At 42.8% G+C, this 18,591-nt stretch overlaps 1 protein-coding gene across 2 annotated transcripts in view; it reads left to right on the forward strand.

The window, feature by feature from the left end:
- The first annotated feature begins 3,359 nt into the window (after nucleotides 1–3,359).
- Nucleotides 3,360–18,591, forward strand: part of LOC117430640 (huntingtin-interacting protein 1-like) — a 47,429-nt gene continuing 32,197 nt past the window's right edge. The window contains exon 1 of one of the 2 annotated variants that reach the window (XM_059000588.1): nucleotides 3,360–3,753. In XM_059000588.1, coding sequence (XP_058856571.1) covers nucleotides 3,637–3,753 — 117 coding nt within the window. In that variant the 5' untranslated portion in view covers nucleotides 3,360–3,636. Of the gene's footprint in view, nucleotides 3,754–13,953; nucleotides 14,403–18,591 lie in introns of those variants that run through there. The other variant, XM_059000589.1, reaches the window with a different exon arrangement.

Consider the following 18,591-nt stretch of genomic DNA (forward strand, 5'->3'; position numbering starts at 1 on the left):
GGGAGATTTTCAAATAAGTGAGTCGCCATTAAAAAAAAAGAGATGATCAAATCCCACGTTTATTAATGGCAACAATGCAAACACCATATAACTGAATCAGCATCCTAATAAAGTAAGAATAAAACACATTTTAATCATGTCATTAGAATTGTGTTAAGCATTAATAGCAAAAAAAAATTGTTGAATAATTGGCAAAAAAAAATTGAGATTTATATTTGTATATGACATAGCTTAAAAGAAAACAAGTCTGATCAACATTTTGTTTTGAAAAAAAAAATCAACAGTAATATAATATTATAGGAGAAATGAGTTTTTGTATGTTGATAATACTTACATAATGTCTGAAATACAGTAATGTTGTTTTTGATTACAAAGTACAGTTTAGTAAGAAAATGATATGTACAAATATTACGTACAATTAAGTCGGGGAAGTTAAATTATATTAGCTATAAAATCTAGTTTTTCTTTCAAGGATTGTGATGATCACCTGTGCATCAGTAACGATCTGAAATCCTTTCACCTACAACATATTAAACTACCACCTCTGTGTCAACATATCCTGATGAACAAGCTTTAAAAATACTTCCATTCTGCAATTTCTGTGAAGTGCTGAATTCCTCGTAATGTTGCTTAATTCCTTAAGTAATCTGTGGTAGTAGATCCTTCTCTCAATGCTGGTGCACCTGTGTACAAGTAACAGCAAGGTTTATATAGTGCATCATGTGTGTTTTATATATTTTAATTTAAAGTATGGGTTCATAATATGTATCAATATGAAGCAATATAATAATACAATTTGTAGGGATATAAAATGATAAACACCTGTGCTGTCAGCAGAATTACGCCTTCATAAACGACCAGGTCGGCACTGATTTTAGGCAAAGAGTCCTCAGGAAGGACAGGTATCCCTTCCTCAATGATTACCTCCATCTAATTCCTTGGAGGTGGGAAAAAAAAATAGTGAAACGTATTCATCCCAGCATCCATCTATCTATCTATCTATCTATCTATCTATCTATCTATCTATCTATCTATCTATCTATCTATCTATCAGATTGGCTTATATCAAAGTCCCTAGGTGGCTGGGCTGTGTGTTGAGCCCCTGACCTTCACACCTTGTCACCGTGTCAGCCCTGGATGGACAGCTGCTGTCAAACCAATAGGTGTGTAATTGGCCTGTGATTGGGGTGCTGTCACAGTGTTTACCCCAGCCAGGTCTCCAGGGGAGCCAGGCAGCCCCCTGACCCAGCCCCCTCCGCAGCTACCACACCTGGACACGGGACACTGCAGACAGCAGGGAAACTCCCTCCCTTCACTGCAACTCACTTTTAAAGAAATGAAATGAAGCATTTCAGCTTGTGCCTTTATAAGCGTTGTCAATAAAACGCTCACATTTAGCATCAGTATCCACACAGCTATGCAAGTTCAACTAATCACAAAATCTACTACCCACATAGAAACTTTACGAAGCACAGTTTGCACTGTTGAAATGAAATCGATACAGCAGTGGCATCACTGCCGTGCACCTTAGCAGCTCCTGGTAGCCACTTGTGCCCATTATTGTTTTAATATTTGTTTTATTTGTATATTCATGTACTAAAATCCAGCGCTTTTGAATTACATTTTAAACAATACAGTATATACTAAACAGTATCTATACCTACCTTAACTCCAGTCTCTCATTTTTAATTCTATTTTCCACATTCAGGGTACAAAAAAGACGCATTCCAAAATGAGACACATTACCAGAAACATTAGCTGTCATATTTCATGACTAAGAGCAAGGATGCATTTCCAAATGCAATAACAGTGCATTAGCAGTACTTAGACAAATCCATTTGGATTTTCAGTTAGATATCACAGGAGGATTATTCACAATATAACTCTGTCTGCAGAACACATTTTCATAATATTGCATGTATGCAAATCCATTTGCCAGCCACCCTTAGAGAGCAAATAGCTTCAAACCACATTTTAAAAGCCGTTCTCGCTGTTTATCTTTTCTCTGACAATACATTTCCATTAATTTTCATCTAAAGAAAAGATCACTGTGTCCACCCAAACGGAATCACCCAAACTAATCAGAGGTTGCTACATTTTAAAACTCTCTAGAAAATCTGCATTCCATGTAATGTTGCTATTGACAACTCAACAATGCTGTATCAGGCAGCAGAACTCGTGAGCAGAACGTGTGTCATGATCTGAACCAACACACACTATCTGGTGTTCCATTAAAGAACTGCTGTATAGTTCCGAAGCCATTCTGTTGGCGTTCCTGGTTCTGCAAGGCTTCCTTCAGTGCAATCCGCTGGTATTGTCCAGCTGTCATGGAAGGGACAGGCTTGCTGCCCTGGAAGGTGTGCAGTACTGAGTGAGCCTTGTTGTGGAGACAGGCAGCTGCAGCCTGCAGCCCCAGCTGGGTAGGAGGATGTAAATAGCGCTTTGTCATGGTGCTGTGAAATTCTAAGGGGATCTCTCACTTCCTCTCGCCACTTCCCCTTCCCTTGTCAGAACCCGACAAAACTGAGAGCTGCCTTGTCCTGGGAGAAAGAGAAAGAAACGCGTCTGAGAAATCTTGCCCTGACCAAATGATCTTCAAGGGTGATGCAGTAGTGGCACTGCAATGGCAGTGTCTCTGTACTGAGGGGGTTGGCAGGATGCTGGGATGGTATGAGGCTGATAATAGTAAAGCTGGCTGGTTTTGTGTTGCTATACCAATGGGATGAACTCACACACACTGGAGACCGATTGCAGAACCATATGGAACTCTCATCCCACATCCACTGTGTTGCCATTGCTGGTAATGCTGCGGTCTGCTGATGGCTGTGCTGGGGTTCAGGGTAACGCACTGGTGTTGTAGTGGTATGCCAATGGTATTTTTCAAACTCTGTGCCGCTGTAGCCTCATATCCCAGATTGCAGGGGTACAAGCATCCATCAAAGGGAACCCATTAATGTAGCAGAGAGCCTGTTGTAAAAATATATTCATTCAAATATGTTATAAGCGCTAGAGAGTGCAAACAGATGAAGTAATGGATTTTTATTTGTACCGCATAATAAACATCGACAACCCAAACACACTCCGGGGAACGCCCACAAATTCCGAGGAAAACGTAGAAGTGTGTATTTCCGCCAATGATATAGCGTATAGTGGAGGGGGAGGCGGTCTATTAGTAGATGAGCGTAAGTGTTAACCAACTAGATGCTTATAAAACCTAGTGATTAGTTTAAGGGCGGGGTGAAGCTATTAGGGCGGAGCCTCTTCCAAACATTCCACAAAATAAAATGCAGGAGAATTCATTGACTGATTACAATATTAGCCAATGGATGACGCTAATCAGGAGGATGGTAGGCAAATGCGTTATGTGATGTTTCCAATCGCGTTTCTCTGTTGCATTTGTGGGCGGTTCTGCTGGCAGCATTGGAATCCTCCGCTATGTTGAAGGAGTTTAGACAGCGCTGCTTCAAGCAAGGATAACCGAAAGTCCTGAAGAGGTTGTGGGCTTGAATTGTGCTATTAGACGCTTGTTTCAAATAAAGTGGCTTTTTTCATACTTCACAGAGGAGGGTGAATATTTTTTTAATGCTGCATTACTAACTTCTCTGCTACTACCAGCCCGGTGTGGATAATTTGAAAATGGATCGAGTGAAGAACTCAATGCAGCAGGTCCAGAACCCAATCCCCAAAGTGCTAAACCGCCGGGCGGGAGCCAACAGCTTAGAGGCGGAGAAGGAGAACTTTGAGCGCAGCCAGGTAAGGACCGGTCACCGGCGGGATAGCGGTCTGCCCGGACTGGGAGAACGGGAAAGGAGGAGTACAGTGCGTGGGGGAAGGGGAGGGCACGCAAGAGCGAAGGGTCCTGGGCGGGTAACAGTATTATAATTGCCGTGCACATTGAAAACATTCCACGTTTTCCAGCATGTATTGCGTAATTGCAAAACAAACATTGCACAATGTTTCTTTGTGAAGCACAGATAACTTGTGTGTTTGAAGTACAGAGCTGAGCATTTGCATAAATAACGAGTGTCAGGGTTTAACGAGGAGAATTGTCCAATAAATCATTTTATTAGCACACTAAAGAAATCACTCTGCCCACCGCCTGCTTAGTTTAGATATAGTTGTCTAACATTTGTTTTTGTTTGTTAATTACGTTTATAGTAAATACTACTTTTAGTCTTTATTAAAGGTAGTTTAGCAGCTGGAGAAACTAAACATTTGTGTTTTATTTTGTAGTAATCTTTTGTACCCCAGGTAGCGGAGGCTGACGCTCTGGGACTCTCTTATTGATGTCTATTTCAGGGGGATGATCCTAATTTAGGCACTGGACTTGATGCGCTGGTCACGCTGTGTTGCCCCTTCATCATAAACAACAGCCCCGCTTCAGGGACTTGCGATATGAAAATACATGTAGTTTGAGTAAAAGGAAAACGGCGGATGTAATTACAGAACGTGTGATTAATACAGCACCGTCTTTTGACATTTCTAAATTAAATCCGTCCTGCAGTTACGACAGTGGAGTTAAGCGGCATTGCTATAGTCCTGCATGGCTCCTCCTTTTGAAGTCTGTTTTAACAAAGTCACAGCCATGCTTTTCATTTGAAATGAAACCATCTCCAAACATGAAGCAACTTTTAAGGATGGCGGTTTCAGCGAGTCATTTGAAAACCGACTCAATTTGTAATAAATTACGACCTGGCTGTCTGTCGGCTTATGAACATGAACACAGAACCCTGCTTGGATTTATTTTTTTTTGTTCTCGCTATTCTTGTTTTAATTTATTTAAAGTATTTTTTTTTTCTTTAACGCTATTCTTAGTTCACTTCTCCTCCTAAGCGCCCCCCTCCCGCAGCAGTGAATAGAAACCCACAGAGCTGCTTCAGGTTGCTCTGCTGGTACTGCTGGAGTCCCAAGCCTCTGCACAGCGTAGATACTAAACTGCATGTCGCTCACTTACCCCTGTCAGTACAGCAGGAGCCAAAGCGCCCCCATTTCAGTTGCCTGCATTCCTGGGTGAATGTTGACTATCGTTATTCTTTTCTTTGGCCGCCTTCAACATGAACTAGACATTGTTGGCTTACCAGTTTGTTTACGTTGTCGTAGGGCTTCCTGTTAAATGTAGTTTCAGTTTGTTTTGTGCAGTACACCTTTTAAGTGGTGTTCTGCTAATTGGATAGGAACTCTGTGCAGAGCGATGGATCAATAACATTAACAGCAAGACTGAATGGGATTAATGGCAGATGGGATAAGTTCTGTGAGTGGTGAGAGTCTGCATTGAAGAAAAGACTGGCATTAAAAAAAATATGCAATTGGAGCAAGAGAATAATTCTGAGAAGCTAGGTCATTGAAAATGCTATTTCCATGAGAACATGCAGTCCTTCCTATTTAAGGGTAAATACAGCACCCCTATTTCAAGTAGGGCTTTCTCTAATGTCCCAGTCTGACGTTTAATGGAAAGTAAACAGTGTTCTGGTGCTTTGTACTTGTCCCTTGTCCTTTCAAAGGCACCAGTCATTATAAACTTCAAAGGGTTTCATTTGTGTATGCTGTCAGATATTGCATGTTGCACTTACATGAGATTCTAAAACTAAATTACTGGACACATTGGATGAGTGATACAGTTACAATGCATACCCTGTTTTGTGTGTGCAAGTCTCTAATTTTCGATGTCAAAGTATTTGGTTGTTTTGCATTTCACAGGAAATGTAAACTGGTCGTTTTCAAGCTGTGTCAGTTACAGAGGGTGTACTGTGCTTGAAATAAAAGCAGGAAGCTTGCTTGCCTTGCTAATCTCCTGTCCCTGTGCAGGCACTGTACGAATAACTGGTCAGACAACAAGATCAGATTATTTTCAGAATCCATCGATATGAGAAGCCAGAATTGCGGTGAATGTACTTGGCGTTGATTAGATGGCATCTTTACAGAGAGTGCCACTGAACAGTTTGTGGAACTTCAGACAGTATTACAGTGAATCACACGTTTTATTATATTAGACAATAACTTCAAAAGTGTCTTTGTTGTTTTACCTTGGCTCCCCTCCCCTCCCTCCAGCCACAACACAGCCTGTTTGATAATGAGCTTGTCTTCATGGTTGAAAAGTTATCAAAATATGAAACTTTTCTATCTCTTGACTTCCCTATCCAAGCCCACATGACACACAGAGACACTAGGACTGTTGGAAGACAGTTAACCAGATCCCAGGCCTGCCCTGTTCAGGTATAAATAGAAATGAGCATTAACCCTGCAATGTGGAGAGGACTGCTGCTTTATTACAATGGGCTGCTTTGTACAAAATCGCATCAGTGAGGAGCAGCAACCTGCTGGGAGAGCAGCTCTTTCACAGCCCCCTGTCCTGTCACAGGGTGTAGGGCCACATTGGACCGCTGGGACAGCACTGAACTGGTGTGGCGTGTCGGGGAGGGCGGGGGGTGGGGGGGGTGTAGACATTCAGGAGCGGAGTTGGGTCTTCTGAATGCCCCAACGAACGAGGTTTCACCTTTAAGAGAGAGGCTTCACCTTTAAGAGAGAGACTTCACCTTTAAGAGAGAGGCTTCACCTTTAAGAGAGAGGCTTCATTTTTAAGAGAGGCTTCACCTTTAAGAGAGAGGCTTCATCTTTAAGAGAGAGGCTTCACCTTTAAGAGAGAGGCTTCACCTTTAAGAGAGGCTTCACCTTTAAGAGAGAGGCTTCACCTTTAAGAGAGGCTTCACCTTTAAGGGAGAGGCTTCACCTTTAAGAGAGAGGCTTCACCTTTAAGAGAGAGGCTTCATCTTTAAGAGAGGCTTCACCTTTAAGAGAGAGGCTTCATCTTTAAGAGAGAGGCTTCACCTTTAAGAGAGAGGCTTCATCTTTAAGAGAGGCTTCACCTTTAAGAGAGAGGCTTCATCTTTAAGAGAGAGGCTTCACCTTTAAGAGAGAGGCTTCATCTTTAAGAGAGGCTTCACCTTTAAGAGAGAGGCTTCATCTTTAAGGGAGAGGCTTCATCTTTAAGAGAGAGGCTTCACCTTTAAGAGAGGCTTCACCTTTAAGGGAGAGGCTTCATCTTTAAGAGAGAGGCTTCACCTTTAAGAGAGAGGCTTCATCTTTAAGAGAGGCTTCACCTTTAAGGGAGAGGCTTCATCTTTAAGAGAGAGGCTTCACCTTTAAGAGAGAGGCTTCATCTTTAAGAGAGGCTTCACCTTTAAGAGAGAGGCTTCATCTTTAAGGGAGAGGCTTCATCTTTAAGAGAGAGGCTTCACCTTTAAGAGAGAGGCTTCATCTTTAAGAGAGGCTTCATCTTTAAGAGAGAGGCTTCACCTTTAAGGGAGAGGCTTCATCTTTAAGAGAGAGGCTTCATCTTTAAGAGAGAGGCTTCACCTTTGACCGTTGGCTCTATTCTCGCTATGACTCCAAATAAAGCATGTGTCGTCCATACGGGATGATTCATTTTACAGCGTTTAAGTTTTTTTTTGTTTTTTTTTTAATGAAATATCTACTGATAAGAAGCTATTTTCATAACTGAGTTAATGAATTCTGCTTTGATCTGATATTTTCCACTCTATCCTGCTTTGCTCAGTTAAAGTTGACCTTGGCTGTATCCCATGCTGCCCATTTTTGCAACACTATAGACTGACACTGTGTGATTCTCCAGTGAGAAGCTGGTTTTCTCCTGGACAGCATGGGATACAGCGAAGGGTAAAGTAGCACTGAGGTGTTCTGTAATGCTTATTTATCTTCTGATTAGACCCAGGTAATTCGATGGCCTGGGAGATTTGCCCCCTTTGCTCCCAGGCTCTTGTCTGCCTAGCTGGCTGGGTGTGGTGTGTTGATCTAACTGTGGGTACTGCTGGTGTGCCAGGCTATTGAAAGCTAATGTAACACCCTGCTCTCATCATCGCCCATTTAGTTCTGTGATTCAGACGTTTTTTTTTTAATTCTTTCCTGACCTTCAGAAGCAGAGCTTCCAGTAAGGAAGGGAGGGAGCTCGCCTAGGCTCTGTGTAGTGTGTTACTCATCGCCCAGGCTCATTCCAGACTGCCAGGGCAGACGGTAAACAATCACAGGCAGATCCACAGCTGAGAGATTTGCCCCCTTTGCTCCCAGGCTCTTGTCTGCCTAGCACAGAGACATTTTGTGGCTTGAAACTTTGTTTCAGGAGACTAGGTTTCAGGCCACTGCATGGCACACCAGGGGAGACTTGGGGTTTGATACAGCAAAGCTGCCTCAAAGCTCTCCTGGAACCAGGTTTTAAGCCACTGTTCCTTTGTGTTTCCATAGCTTTCTAGAAACATTTGAAAACCTCTTTAAAAACTACAAAAGAAAAGAAAGGTTGGTTTGCTGTAAGCTGGTTTCTGAAGTTGGGTAGGCAGGAGATCCTGTTTGTAGGCCTGTGTGTTCATCTGCTCAACAGAGCACAAGTTAAACAGTGATAATAAAGACGCAGTTTCAGGTAGAAGGATTGAAAACTGCACTTGGATAAACTGCAGGGCAAGTGCCATTCCTTTGTGACGAGGTCACCGTTCACAAGCTTGCATGGTACCTCCCATCCCAGGCCTGTTCGTTTAGACTGTCAGAGTCACAGCGTGAGCTCAGCACAGTACCAGCTATCTCCCTCTCCCCCTGTCCGGCCTTCATGAGCTCATGTAAACAAACCACAAGGACAGCGGTTACCTCACTCTCCATCGGGGGAGGAAGGAATTCACTGAACTGTTAAAAATAATAGGCTTGTGAATTAAATACGAGTTTATATATTAAACAGCGTGTACAGTCCACTGCCTGCAGCACACATACAGATGGTGCTTTTCATTATGTGCTTGCTAAGTGCTTGCATGATGTGCCTGTTTTGACTGAACAGAGTTCAAAATCAAAGGACACACTGCTGTGTGTAAGCCAAGGCATGGCATTATAATTTTATAAGCTTTAAAAAAACATCTTGTCCAGTTTCCTTTTGTACTCTGCTTTAGAGGCTGGCTTGGGGACTGTTGGGTAGGATTCTTCGACCAGTCTTTTGCTTATTACACTGGCAAACTCAATGGAACAGGTCCAGGGTATTCTGTTTTGTTCCTGAATTACATTATACTCTCCCTACTCCAGACCCCGGTAGTCTGAATTGATTGATAAAGCCCAGATCTCCAGTATGTTTCACATACATGTCTTTGGTAATGTTGAAACGGTCAGGCTCTAAACTGCTATGTTAATAGAGGCAATGGAATTGACTGAGAGACTGAGGTTTCCTGCCCCTGCCTCAAGCGATCTCTTACTGACGCTGTTTTTTTTTTTCGTGTCATGCTCAGCCAATAAGTTTGTGGTAAGCCCTGAGGTAGCATGGACCAAACCATGTCATTATCTATGAGGTCCTGTCTTCTTACACTCTTCAGTGTCTCAGGGCTGCCTCTTGCAAGTGCTTGCTGTGATTTGAACATTTTATATATATATATATATATATATATATATATATAAAATATATAATATATATCTATCTCATTTTATATATATATAGATATATATATATATATATATATATAGATATATATATATATAGATATATATATATATATATATATATATATATATATAGATATATATATATATATATATATATATATATATATATATATATATATATATATATATATATATATATATATATATGTATCAATTTTTTATATTTCTTTTTTAACTTGTACAGTGTTCCCTTATTATTTCTCATTTAGATATTGCTCAAATTCATTGTCATGTTCTGTACTTGACTGCACAAGGGCCCTAATACTGCTTTCATTATTTCATGATTTTTGATCGTGAAATAGACAGGAGCCTTATGCTATTAAAACGCTTTCTCTAACAGTGGGATTGCTTGTGTGATTGTGGCTGAAATGGATCGCAGACGACCCACCGTTCAGGAAACCGAATTGAAAGGGGCTCCGATCAGAGGAACATGAAGTGGGACACGGCCCTCCTCCTCCTCCCCCTCCTCTCCCTCCCTCCCTAAATCCGAGAGCGGCCGGAAAGGATGTCTGGGGCTGTGCTTCCCATGCAGCCCACACAGAAAAAAGGGTCAAATTAACGAGGACTGCAACTTCAAAGGGATAAATACAGCTTTGCAGGAAATAATTGCTGTCCTGCACGCTGCAGAGCTGAAGTGTTCCTGCTTAATTATTTAAACTTGTAATTATTTCCTGCTGCTCATTTCCAGCAACGAATCCCAGCCGTTTGGCGAGGCCGCGCTTCCCAGCAAACTGCAAGAACCGTTCTGGCCACAAACACGTCTCGCTCTATACTGAGTCTGGAAGCCTGGAGCTCTTGGAACCTCATTTATCTTAGAAATGTTCGGAAGCCTTGCAATGTTTTCAGAACTCGCGTTCCCTGACCTTATAAAAAGAACTTGGCAGGGTAATTGCAGTGTGGGAGTGTAATGGTATGCTCTTCATGAGCATGGGGAAGCCACACTTCCTGTCCTGCTGTAGAGGGAGCGGCAGGGAGGAGGAAGGCCTGCGTTTAACCATGTCTCTGGCATTACTGTGTGATTTTTATACAGGTAGCCTGACTTACTAACACACTGCTCAGATTTAGAAAGCTTATCAGCTACTGTACTTTGTTTTATTGTAGCTTCCTGAGACAGTTTATTGTGGTGTGTAAGTTCCTTAACTGATATCTTTGATGTATCTCAGTCCTCGGAGCATTATAAAATCCTGTGCTATGTGAGCTGTGATGTCTTGCTTTCTGGTCTGTGTCACACTCGTACATGCCTCGCAGCCCAGTCCTTCTTCTCTAACCACTAGGGCCTCGCTGCCTCCCTCCCAGTCCCTCAGCTCTAACCACTAGGGCTAGACTGCCTCCCTCCCAGTCTCTCTGCTCTAACAACTAGGGCATCGCTGCCTCCTTCCCAGTCCCTCAGCCCTTGGGTTACGGCAGTGTGTGTTTTTTTAGGAGGGATTACTGTGGGTCATAGTGAAGTCGTGTGATGACGCTTTGCTTCAGGCGACCCACCATGAGCGCTGCGTTCCTGTCCCTCTCCCTTCTAAACCAGCTGGTCGCACACTTTTTTTTTTTTTTTTTCTGCTTGCAGCTTGTGAAATCAAGCGGTTGCGTGCGTCTGTAGCCCAGCCTGATGGGAGCAGTGCAGGTCCAGACAGGCTCCCTGTAATCCTCTCCACCCACACCGCTCGCATCCTCCACGGGTTTGTTTGTGGTTGCATTAAAACACTGAGGCCTGACTGACACGAGGCAGTGAGGGGCGAGGGCAAGTGCAGAAGCAAGCTTCTGAATGAACAGTGAAAAGAAGAGTCCAGCAGTGTGTTACAGGATATCTTGTACTGGCGACCCCTGTACCTCCACCACATTGCCTTATGAATGGACAAACACACTTCCGTACTGTACTGGTTTGATTGATTCCAGCAGTGCTACAGGCTACGCAATGTTAACAGTAAGTGGCTTTTTTACAAGGCGGGCTGTGGAAAAGGTAGTGGGCGTTGCTGGTTAACATCAGGGAAATGGGATTTAAATCCCTGGCTACAACGCCTTTTTTAATATCTTTTTTTATTTTTTATCCTGCAGCCATAATTTGAGCTCTTATCAGACACATTTACACCAACTTGTGCATTGGGATGCACTGCTGCGGTGTGGCCACCAGAGGTCACACTTGCTCTGTAGTGTGCGCCACCCGGACCTTTAGTCTGTTTTGGAAATTCAGAGTATTCAAGGCTAAAGGTGAACTATCCCCATGCACTACCGGACCCTATTTAATAAAGACACTAGTCGTGGTCTACCTGGTCTGAGTTAACATTAGGTAGTTGAAGATTATTGCTGTTGGGTCTGTGAAACCAGCATTTTCTTTTTTTTTTTGATGACTTTAATAAATACAAGTTTAATATTCTGGAAAACCAACATTGGTCTAAAACAGTTGTCTGAATTGGAAACCAGCGAGAAGTATTCCCATGTGTGCAGTGTGGCTGCAGTATAGCCGTGACACATCCCATAATGCTGTTCAGAGCACATCCCATAATGCTGTTCAGAGCACATCCCATAATGCTGTTCAGAGCACATCCTATAATGCTGTTCAGAGCTGCTTTGAGTCTGTGTAAGGATGGTGCTCTAACAGGATGGTAAGCCCAGAATTAGGGCTCTATTTTTTCATGGTTATCCCAGATTTCACGATTTCCGTTCCTTGCGAGACTGGTCATTTCTGAAAGAATAGTGTAAACATAATTGTTTTTATCACGTAAAAATACAGAAAATGATTAATTTTGAATACGTAGTTGTAGGCTGTGAAATAAGCTGTTTTTTTACCGTGGAAAACAATACAGCCCTACTGCTAATTAATGACACGCTTCAGCCAGCGCAAGCTGAAGCTGCTGCTGTGTCACAGTGAGAACGTCTCAGTGGCACTCTCCCAGCTAGCCATAGATTCTGGTCAGCATTGAATTGAAGTGAATGCTTGGAAATGTCCATTTGTAAGCCTTGAACCTGTTTACTACAGTGACACACAAACGTTTGTTTAAGATTAGTCACGTGTTTGTGAGGGTGTAAGACATGAGCCCTCTGCACCCCCTGGGAATGGCACAGTGCTGCATGGGAACGGCACAGAGGAGCAGTGTTGTGTGCTTCCCTCGAGACCGCCCTGGACTGGAGGGAGCCCCCTTTCTCTTCGGGGATGAGGGAGCAGTTCAGTCTCCATGTCTCAAGCCTGCCCTGGACTGGAGGGAGCCCCCTTTCTCTTAGGGGATGAGGGAGCAGTTCAGTCTCCATGTCTCAAGCCTGCCCTGGACTGGAGGGAGCCTCCTGTCTCTTCTCCTCAAACCTGCCCTGGACAGTTCAGTCTCCATGCCCTTCCAACCCACACACTGTTAAAATGCAATTAAGAAGGAAAATACAAGCTGGTCTTCAGTCTGTGTATTTAACATTATTTATCCAGATTTAAACTCCAAACCCAGCCCCTTAGCCCCTGGTGTTTGAAGCTCTCTGAATGATTTTCTTCTCTCCTGGACTTGTAAGTGAGATGACAGAAGGTTAAGTGTAATGTGCAGCTCCACCCCAGAGCCCTGGTTATCAAAGCCAGGCTGCCTGCACCTGTGGCTCCCCCCAGCCAGCCTGGGGAATGAAGCCAGACTCTCCAGCTCTGTCAATAGTGAGTGCTGTGGGATACTGGCTTGTTAATTACAGTCTGGTGAGAGATGCAGACTGCTCTTTCCTCTGAGTGTGCATACAGAGACACTGAGTGGCGAGGATATAGTAGGGAACACTATAGAGAGTGTGGAAGGGGTTACGAAGCCAAGCTTATGATGGCACAAATATTTGAGACAGCTATTTCTGTCGAGCTGTGGTTCCTTCTTGCCAGGAAGAGGTTAAATAATCCATCACAGGAAACTTCAGGTCTTTACGGCAAGACTTTTTAATCACTCAAGATAGCTCTGATGGCTTTAGGTCTAACTTTGTAATTTATGTCAAGGTAAAAAAAAAATACTAATGAAAGGGTTTGTACAGCATGAAGACTCCACTGTGATGAGGGAAGGAGTGAAAACAGTCCTGTAGTTCTGGAACGGTAGTGAAAAGGACAGCAGTGAAAGGGTGCAGACTGCAGGGAAACCCGCTCCCTTTGTGTGTGTCGCTCAGCTTCATTTCCTCAGACCCAGCGTGTGTCTGTTCGGGGGGGGGTGTAAGTGTGAGCTCTCGGGCTTCAGTGCTCGTTCAAGCACACCACCAACCATCTGAATTCCTCCCCTGTTGTCCCAGAGTCTCCAAACTAAAATCGCCTTTTGTTATTCAAATTGCCAAGGTTTTAAAGCTGATGTGGGGGGTTGTTTTCTGCTGAAAGGCATTGATTAGAGGCTGGATCTTGCCTTGCGATTCCTCCCCCCTTCAAAAAATACAACCGGACGGCCCGAGAGAGAGAGAGCGAGCGAGAGAGAGAGCGAGAGCGAGAGAGAGAGAGAGAGAGAGAGAGAGAGAGAGAGAGCGAGCCAGCCATCAGACTTGGATTAAATTGTCTGCAGCTTCTAATTCACAGACAGCTTGTAAACACACACACTTGCACAACTGGAAAGCAGTGTTCTCCATCCCTTCTGCTCTCTTTCCTGGGCTGGGTAACGACTTCCAGACGCTGCTTTCTTCTTTATTTTTCCTCTCTTTTTTTTTTTTTTGTTTGCATCTTTGGATGCTGCCAACGTATCTCCCTCAGCCGTCACTAACAGGATTTATTATTTTCTATTCACAAAGAGAGAGGGCGAGCAGGAAGAGAGCGAGAGAGCGAGAGAGAGAGAGAGGAGGAGGCAGCAAGCTAACGGGGATCCGATGGCTCTTTAGGACTCATGTTGAGCTAAGGAGCCCCAGGGCGGTCTGTTTGTAGCAGGCTAACAAGGATATATGCTCATTTCAGCTGTTTAATTGGGCAGAGGACTTTTGTACCTGAAACCATGGACCTTGGAAAAATGGTAAGTGATTGTGTGTGCGTCTCTAGAGCAACAGTTCATGGTAAACTGTTGTTTTGAGCATCAGTTTTGTCCTGCACTCCTGGTGCTTCACTAGAAGGAGAAGCGAACGCTTGGTATCGTAGTCTTGTGCATCTCTGGTAATTGCTCTGTACTGAGTGTTTATTTCCATTCATTTTGAAATGTATTTGAATCCAGTGCTGGCTTGTTGTTTCTCTGTGGCTAGTTGTGGGACATGCCTTGCTGCTTTTTCACCTCTCCGTCACCAGCGTAGTAACACTGTAGGAGCCTCATTTTTATTATTAGAAGTGTTTTATTGAATGGACAGCCTTTTCTTCTCAGGCCTGTCTGCAGTACAGGGTGTCAGGTTTGCTCTGCTGAGTCCTTTGCCCATGTGTCTCGCTGCTGGGGCTGCTAGGGGCTTGCAGCCGCCTCCCATCTCCATTACTGCGATCTCCGCTCTGCTCTTTAACACCTGCTAGCCAGACTGAACTCTGGACGCTCGAGGCAGGAACTCAAACACTCTGAACCCTGAGCTGATATGTAGTTGATTTCAAACTGTTGGAAGGTTCCCTATCCATTTATTTATTGATTGATTGATTTATTTATTTGATAATCTGTGGAATGATATTTTATCCAAAACCGTGTCTCGCGACTCAATCAGAAACAAACGCAAACAGTTGTGTTGATACAAAACAACGTGGGAGGGAGTTTGGTTAGAGGGTAGAGCACAGTGCATTGCAGCAAAAGGACCTGTCTCTTACAGGAATCGTGGACCGCTGTGGACAAACCAAGCTCTTTACTTAAGCAACGTGTGATGTGTGACATTCTAAAGACTTTTAGGGGGAAAACAGTTGGTGTCACCTGAGATTTGAGCTTCATCGGTTGCTTGTGTAATATGTTCTGATACCTGGGGGTACCACAGAGTTTTTTTTGTTTTGTTTATTTAAAAATATACTTTTTAAAAATACCCACTCTGTTTCACATGACACGGTTTGAACTTTAAGAGGATGTGGGCAGATAATCTAAATTAAGCACAAAGAGAATGTGAAACTGAACTCGACACAGAGAATAGTGTCTGTGGTGTACAGTGCACGGTGAACCAGGCCTGGGACGGGAGAGGTGCTCCGGGGTCTGTGGTGTACAGCGCACGGTGAACCAGGTCTGGGACAGGAGAGGTGCTCCGGGGTCTGTGGTGTACAGCGCACGGTGAACCAGGTCTGGGACGGTAGAGGTGCTCCGGGGTCTGTGGTGTACAGGACACAGTGAACCAGGCCTGGGACGGGAGAGGTGCTCCGGGGTCTGTGGTAGTAACTCTGACTCCACTACAAGGAAACCTGCTCATAAAACAAGTCCAGGATCTCAATGAAAAGCCTGTAGTCTTTTATGGAGGCAAACGGTAGGCCTACCACTGTATAAATTATATATATATATATATATATATATATATATATATATATACAGTGCCTTGCGAAAGTATTCGGCCCCCTTGAACTTTGCGACCTTTTGCCACATTTCAGGCTTCAAACATAAAGATATGAAACTGTAATTTTTTGTGAAGAATCAACAAGAAGTGGGACACAATCATGAAGTGGAACGAAATTTATTGGATATTTCAAACTTTTTTAACAAATAAAAAACTGAAAAATTGGGCGTGCAAAATTATTCAGCCCCTTTACTTTCAGTGCAGCAAACTCTCTCCAGAAGTTCAGTGAGGATCTCTGAATGATCCAATGTTGACCTAAATGACTAATGATGATAAATAGAATCCACCTGTGTGTAATCAAGTCTCCGTATAAATGCACCTGCACTGTGATAGTCTCAGAGGTCCGTTTAAAGCGCAGAGAGCATCATGAAGAACAAGGAACACACCAGGCAGGTCCGAGATACTGTTGTGGAGAAGTTTAAAGCCGGATTTGGATACAAAAAGATTTCCCAAGCTTTAAACATCCCAAGGAGCACTGTGCAAGCGATAATATTGAAATGGAAGGAGTATCAGACCACTGCAAATCTACCAAGACCTGGCCGTCCCTCTAAACTTTCAGCTCATACAAGGAGAAGACTGATCAGAGATGCAGCCAAGAGGCCCATGATCACTCTGGATGAACTGCAGAGATCTACAGCTGAGGTGGGAGACTCTGTCCATAGGAGAACAATCAGTCGTATACTGCACAAATCTGGCCTTTATGGAAGAGTGGCAAGAAGAAAGCCATTTCTTAAAGATATCCATAAAAAGTGTCGTTTACAGTTTGCCACAAGCCACCTGGGAGACACACCAAACATGTGGAAGAAGGTGCTCTGGTCAGATGAAACCAAAATCGAACTTTTTGGCAACAATGCAAAACGTTATGTTTGGCGTAAAAGCAACACAGCTCATCACCCTGAACACACCATCCCCACTGTCAAACATGGTGGTGGCAGCATCATGGTTTGGGCCTGCTTTTCTTCAGCAGGGACAGGGAAGATGGTTAAAATTGATGGGAAGATGGATGGAGCCAAATACAGGACCATTCTGGAAGAAAACCTGATGGAGTCTGCAAAAAACCTGAGACTGGGACGGAGATTTGTCTTCCAACAAGACAATGATCCAAAACATAAAGCAAAATCTACAAAGGAATGGTTCACAAATAAACATATCCAGGTGTTAGAATGGCCAAGTCAAAGTCCAGACCTGAATCCAATCGAGAATCTGTGGAAAGAACTGAAAACTGCTGTTCACAAATGCTCTCCATCCAACCTCACTGAGCTCGAGCTGTTTTGCAAGTAGGAATGGGCAAAAATTTCAGTCTCTCGATGTGCAAAACTGATAGAGACATACCCCAAGCGACTTACAGCTGTAATCGCAGCAAAAGGTGGCGCTACAAAGTATTAACTTAAGGGGGCTGAATAATTTTGCACGCCCAATTTTTCAGTTTTTTATTTGTTAAAAAAGTTTGAAATATCCAATAAATTTTGTTCCACTTCATGATTGTGTCCCACTTGTTGTTGATTCTTCACAAAAAATTACAGTTTCATATCTTTATGTTTGAAGCCTGAAATGTGGCAAAAGGTCGCAAAGTTCAAGGGGGCCGAATACTTTCGCAAGGCACTGTATATATATATATATATATATATATATATATATATATATATATATGTAACCTACCTCTTATAATAGGCTTGATTTCAGGTATTGCAGTGTTATCTGTTTGTATCTTTTGAGTTTGTTTGTTTGTTTGTTTATTGAGTTTATATTGTATTATTGCTGAGGATCATGTTTGAGATCGTCCTTCTAAAGGCAGAAGAGATAAGCCTCTGTTCTGTAGATAACTTGCCTTGAACAGTTTTAATTGGGGGGGGGGGGGGGGGAGATAAATAAGTCAGTTTGACTCGGTAACTTTTATTTGTCTCAAATACAGCTGTGGAAAAATAAAGCCTGTGTGAACTTCCTTCTGGTCTACAGCAGTGTGCACATTGATTAGAGCACCTCATTGCTTCTGTGTTTAGTTATTGTGCATATGAAATCAAACCACTGGAACTGAAAATATTGGAAATAGGCAAATTATTGATTGTCTAATTTAATTGATGACTATAATAGGCCACACCTGCAATTCATTCAAAATAGTAAGAGAAAAGGAACACATTGCCACAAATGGTAAAATGCATGAGACGTTTTAGAAGTTGTTTAAGATGCCTAATTAAAACACAGAGTGGTGTAACATTTTCACACACGAGTGCATGTTGTTTCTATAGCACTGATTACTGACCGTGAATTGAAATTCTCACCCCCAGAGGTTTTCATGCAGGCAGGTATATAAAGCACATAAATGACAAACCGTGAGGTGTTCTAATACATTGGCACACGACTGTATATCGGTTAGCAATTCGATTGACGAGAGCGGAAAGATCTCCACTCCCACAACGCAGGATGACTCGAATGCAAGAATAAAAATGAACGTAAAAGAAAATGATGATCTTCAACACATTTAACAGTACATATTATCTCTAAACCACTGTGCATAACTGTTTCATTTTTGTTTAGGAGCGCAAAGTTTACAGCCTGTTGTAACATTATTATTATTATTATTATTATTATTATTATTTTTTTTTTTTTTTTTTTTAGCAGACGCCCTTATCCAGGGCGACTTACATTGGTTACAAGATATCACATTAACTATATCTTAAATAAACTGAAAAAGATAAATGTGTTAAT

The sequence above is a fragment of the Acipenser ruthenus genome, chromosome 26, assembly GCF_902713425.1.
Source record: "Acipenser ruthenus chromosome 26, fAciRut3.2 maternal haplotype, whole genome shotgun sequence".
In the NCBI taxonomy this organism is placed as follows: domain Eukaryota; kingdom Metazoa; phylum Chordata; class Actinopteri; order Acipenseriformes; family Acipenseridae; genus Acipenser; species Acipenser ruthenus.